At 63.2% G+C, this 5,362-nt stretch overlaps 1 protein-coding gene across 1 annotated transcript; it reads left to right on the top strand.

The window, feature by feature from the left end:
• Positions 1-3,496: 3,496 nt before the first annotated feature.
• Positions 3,497-5,355, top strand: TMEM221 (transmembrane protein 221; the record flags this gene model as incomplete). The annotated part of the gene is made up of 3 exons (XM_025210323.1): positions 3,497-4,219; positions 4,579-4,664; positions 4,970-5,355. Coding segments are annotated over exons 1-3 (624 nt in total), but the record flags the coding sequence as incomplete, so codon positions are not given.
• Positions 5,356-5,362: the final 7 nt, after the last annotated feature.

Raw genomic sequence — 5,362 nt, 5'->3', positions numbered from 1 at the left:
CTTTCCCCCCGGCCCTTGCCAGGCTCTTCTGCCTGCGTCCCAGGGCATTCAAAGGTGACCTGCAGGGAACAGACTGAGGCAGGGCCCTGGGTTGTTACCCGCGACACGTCGACTTAATCATTACTAGCGGGTTTACTGCTGCACCAACACTTCTGGAAACACCTTCCTGCTCTCGATCCCTCCCAGACTTGGGGCAGTTGAAGGCATCCTTAGTGCAGGGCTGAGTTGGCCTTGCCGGGCTTGGGAGGCAAAAATAACTGTTTTTTGCAAATATGGAGCTCTGAAATGCATCGGGGCGTGGCTCAGTGACTCGGCGCTGTGGCGGGCCAGTAGGGGGCGCTCCTGCGTTGAGAGAGGGAGGTGACACTAACGGGGAGGAGACCAGGAAGTCCCTGTGGGTGAGTGTGCACTCCCTGCTGATTGCCTAGCTGGGCAAGAGGAGTTCAAGCGGGAGGTTCGGGTGGACCCCAGCTTGGAGGGACTCCGGCAGATGGCTCAGGAGCAAGAGACTGAGTTCACTCCGGACAAGAGGGAACAGGTGGTCTGGGATAAGGGGCTTCTCTATCGGTTGTGGGTGCCGAAGAACCATGCCGAGACCTGGGAGCCCCAGCGCCAGCTCATAGTACCCCGAAAATACAGACAGCAATTGCTTGCCATGGCTCACGATCTACCGTGTGCAGGTCACATGGGCAGGGAACGGACACGCCAGCGATTACAGGTGAACTTTTTTTAGTCCAGAATTGCCCAGAATGTGACGGACTATTGCAAATCTTGCGAGACATGCCAGCGGACGGGCAAAAGCGGGGACAAGAGAAGGGCTCCCCTGCAGCCCCTCCCGATCATCGACCAACCCTTCCACAGGGTGGCCGTGGACATTGTGGGACCGCTGAAGCATAGGACTCGTAGGGGGAAGAAATACATACTGACTCTAGTGGAGTACGCAACGCGGTACCGGAGGCAGTTGCCTTGACCCCCCCACCTGCCCAGGTGACCAGAGCATCGCCTCCCAGGCGCCAGGCTTTTGTCATGCAGACAAGGTGGGAGATCCCCGCCCTGAGGGATTCAACACCAGCCTCTCAGGCTGGCTGAGACGGGTCTCTGGAGAGGGGCACCCACGGTGGCATTTCTGCCACAGGCGCCCTGCACAGCTCTGTCAGGGGCAGGTGCACAGCCCCACGGGAGATGGGGCCACTTGGGGAGCCCAGCACAGATCACAAGTGGGTCCCATGCCCATGGCACAGGGCACTGCATGGCTGAGATCCAGCTTGGTGGTAAATGGACTCAAGTTGGTTCAACAGCCCAGAACAGTCCAACGCGGGTCCGACTCGCCCAGAACTAGCGTCTCACTTCAGTCCTCCCAAGCGAGCATGTCTGATTCTGCAGACCTGTCCCGTGGACACCTTGGACTTTGCAGAAACGGAGCTTCCTGCTGCAGGGTTGTTGGAGTGAAATATTCCCGACCCGTTGGAAACTCGGCTCGACACCTGGTGCCAACCTGGGCTCTCGCATGCTGCACTTCTGTCCAGAGTCCTGCCAGTCACCTCCGGGATGCTGGCAGAGCTGAAGCGGGCCGACCAGCTAATTAGACGGCTCCAAGCAAGCTCGTGCATGCAGGAGGGAGGGCGCCAGTCACATGTATGGGGTGGGGGCTGTGATTCAGTAGAGAGCCTGGGGGTTGTGGCAGTCACTGCCTGAGTGCAGAGCACGTGCTGTCCGGAGATGTGTGCGCAGGGGAGCACGGACGAGTGGAGTAGCATCCTGCCCTCCGTGCAAAGCATCAGCGAGACCGTGGCTGGATCCTGTGTCTGAGCTGCAAAGAGAAAGCCGTTGCATTAGCAAGGGCTCAGCCGGTGGGAATCCTGTCTTCCCGGGTGAGCCGAGAAAGGTGCCACGAGTTTGGTTAGTGCAAGAGGTTGGGGGCGGCTGGCGATTCCTGGTGGCAGAGGGCAGTCTGATGCCGCTGACAGAGGCAGGGCAAGTCCCTGCTCCCCACAGGGCACCTTGGCCCATTCGGGGTGAAGAAAGTTGCTCCCAGAATGATTTGCCCCGAGCAGTTTGCACCACCGCCTCACCCAGCTCCTCAGGGCCGTGGGGGCTGCCACGACTCCACCAGAGTCCCCACGTGAGCCCAGAGGACAACAGGCCCCGGAGAGGCAGCCTGTCCCCGGCGGGCCGGGTTCTGCCCTCGCTTTCACTAGCTGACCCGGTGCAGGACACTTGGTTTGCACCTCTGGCTCCCACCTGCAATGTTGGGGGGGAATCGGGTCCCCCTGCCACGCAGGTGCGTATGTGCCTGTGCATGTGGGGAGCCGTCCAACCATTTCGATGCTGTCCATTTGCAAACGGCGCCCAGCCCCTGCAGCGGCCGATGCTGCTCTTGTACAGACATCTCGGCAGGAAAGAGTTAAGGGGGCGGCTTGGCCCCGGCGAGCCCTGAACGGCACCTCCCTATTGTGCCTCAGCCCCGTCCCAGCCGCCAGCCCCCGGTCATTAGGGATCCGCTCACGTCCCAGGCGCTTTCCCACGCTGGGCCTGTCACCCTGAATTACTGCTCCAGTTTCCAGCTCGGCGCTCAATAGCCCCAGCCGGGAGCCCGGTCCTCCCCTCCCGCTAATCCCCCAATCATGTAATTAATAACACAAAGTGGCTTCTCTTCCCCAACGAGCCGCACGGCGCGGGAGCTCAGCCAAGGTCTATTAGCGGCTCCTGACGCCTGGCAGCGACGTGTTTAAGGACAACAACAGATGGGCCAGGAGAGAGCGGGGGCAGCCTCGTCCCTCTGCACCGCCAGGGCTGGGGGCTCCTCTCCGGCTGGCTCTGCCTTGCCTGCAGCCCCAGGCCGGGGCACACGTACGGGGATCGGTGCCGCTGCCCGCCGACGGCCTGGCCCTCGGGGCACCCGGCTTCTCCCCAGCGGGAGAGCAAAGGAGGCGCTGCAGCCCCATCCCCTAGAGCTAGCTGCTCCTCTCCCGGTCCCTGGGCCAGCCCCTCCACAGGCCCTGCTCTTCCTGCCCCCCAGGGCGAGGCTCCCAGCTGAAGGCAGGTCCATGGTGCAAGGCGCTGGGCTGGGTCTGGCCCCGCTCCCCGTGCGGAGACGTCCACCCTGCCGCAGCCACGATCTGGCCGTATGCTGCCAGCGGGAAGCCAGGGGCTGCCTGGCCTTTGGAAGCAGAGCTCCCTTTGACCCTGGGGTCAAGGTCGTGGGGCTCCCTGCCAGGCAAGCACGCGGTGCTGGGGATGGATCCGGGGCTTCCCCCCAGGGGGACGCCGGCTCCGCACCTCGTAGTAGCGGCTGATGGTCCGAACCGAGGGCCGCATTCGCCAGCCCCTGCCCCGGTGCTTGCGAGGCCAGTTGTGTTGCAAACGACCAGGCCCCGCTCACGCAACTAGCCGGGACGCCGGCTCCCGTCAGCACGAGCGGCCTCCGCGGCCAGAACTGGAGCGCAGAGGTCCTCGAGGTCACAGTGAGGAAACAAATGATCTAGGGCAGCGGTGGACAAGAACGGCCATTCATTGAGCTCTCCTGGTCTCTGGAGCAATGAATACTTTCTGCCGAGGTGGGCTGGGGCAGACCGAAAGGGACGGCGTGTGCGGGCAGGAGCAGCGCGGCCTCGCCGGCTGGAGCGAGCTGAACGGTCAGAGCGGGAGGGTTCAGCTGCTCTTGTGCGGAGCACGAAATGGGGACGGAGAAAGGAGCAGGGCCTGGGATACGTGCACACGTGAGGCAGAGCTCTTGCAGGACGCGCCTGGAGACACAGGGCCCGGGCTCCGAGCCATGCAGAGACACTGAACCCAGAGGATGAAAGTACACGGGACCTTGCCTGACTCACTGAGGCTCTTCCCTCTCCAGGGGTTTGCTAAAGGAAGGAGAGACCGGTGCCCTCACGTGGCCTCCCCGCTCCTGCCTCTCCGCTCCTTGAAATCGCCATTCAAAAGCCTTGAAACTTGCCCGCCTCTGAAAACCTGAGCTGGTAAAACAGGACCCCGTCCCAGGCGGAGACGGAGCGTCCCCATGCAGCAAGGCCGGCCGGGACCCCAAGGCACAGATAAAAACGTGGCCCGGTTTCATGGAAGCGTTTGGTTTCCGTGGCTCGGTGACGTCTCCACTGGACTCCCTGTGCTCCAAATGCTTTTGTTGCGTTTCAAAGCCGTCTCGAGCTGGGAAGCTGGAGCACGAACACAGGCGGGTTGGAAGGAAAGACCGTGACAGCTCAGAAAGGTGCTAGCCACCAACGTGGCGGAGACGGCCCCTTTCCCAGCAATACCAGTGCTCCCATCAGAAACCCCCCAGGGCCCCGCTCGCCAGCTCTGCAGATGCACCTTGTTAGCGGGGCTGGGTCTGAGCCAGCCGTGCCCTGGCAGAGGTGGCTGGGAGGCAGGCGGTGGTCACCATGGGCCCCCTTGGCCAAAGGGGGTTGATGCCCGCTCAGGGCTGAACCCTTTTAGGGCTGTCCGACATTGCGAGGGGGTTGCGTTTTGGGCTGACGCTCAGCCGACACAGCGACGGCTGAGGGAATGGGCAGGGGAAGGGGAGAAAGCCTGCCCTGCACACAGACCATGATGGTTCTCCTCTTGCAGGGCCGACTGGTTCCTCCTGGACAGCCGGACCGTTCGCCACGTGGCCGTCGGCTTGTTCTGCTGTGGAGTCTCCATCTACTTAACAGGCAAGTGCTGCCGTTCCCCTGCAAACCCCAACAGCCTGGTCCTGGGGCGCACGGCCCCGGTGCAGGCAGCACGCGCGTCTGATCCAGGCTGCGTCCTGCCCCTCGCACCAAGCCGCTGCCTGCAGACCAGGAGCAAAGGATTTTCCCTTTGCAGGGTGTCCCCGGGCTCCCTGGGGCCAGGTGATTCCCTTGGTGGGGAAACAGGAGTTTGCCACGCGACCCCTGGAGAACCTGGTGGCCAACCGCCTTGGCAAGCAGCAAGGCTGTGGCAGCCTCTGCGCTGACACCTTCTCCCTCCCTTCCAGCTCTCGCCATCTACATGCTGCTGCTCTTTGAGATGGAGACGGGCATCACCGGCGCCTGCATCCTGTCCTCGGGCATCCTCGTCCTGCTCATCACGGTGACGCACGCCCTGGTCCGGGCCAAGCAGGTGGCGCGGCGTGGCCGGACCCAGCTTTCCCACACCCTGTACGAGAACGACTCTGCCCAGCACGGCGAGGCTCCTGCCCGCCACCTCAACAACAGCAAGAATGTGGCCGTGCCCCGGCCCCGGCCGGAGATCCACCGGGAGTTTTCCTACCCACCGTTCCTGGAGCGGAAGGCGCCCCTTGCCTCGCCAGCCAGCAGCACCGTCAGCTCGGCAGGGAGCCCCGGGGCCCTGCCCGAAAGGAGCCGCAAGCCGCCCACGACCCACCCGA

The sequence above is a fragment of the Alligator sinensis genome, unplaced genomic scaffold (genome assembly GCF_000455745.1).
Source record: "Alligator sinensis unplaced genomic scaffold, ASM45574v1 scaffold1354_1, whole genome shotgun sequence".
NCBI lineage: Eukaryota > Metazoa > Chordata > Crocodylia > Alligatoridae > Alligator > Alligator sinensis.
This window is presented reverse-complemented; position numbering and strand designations above follow the sequence as displayed.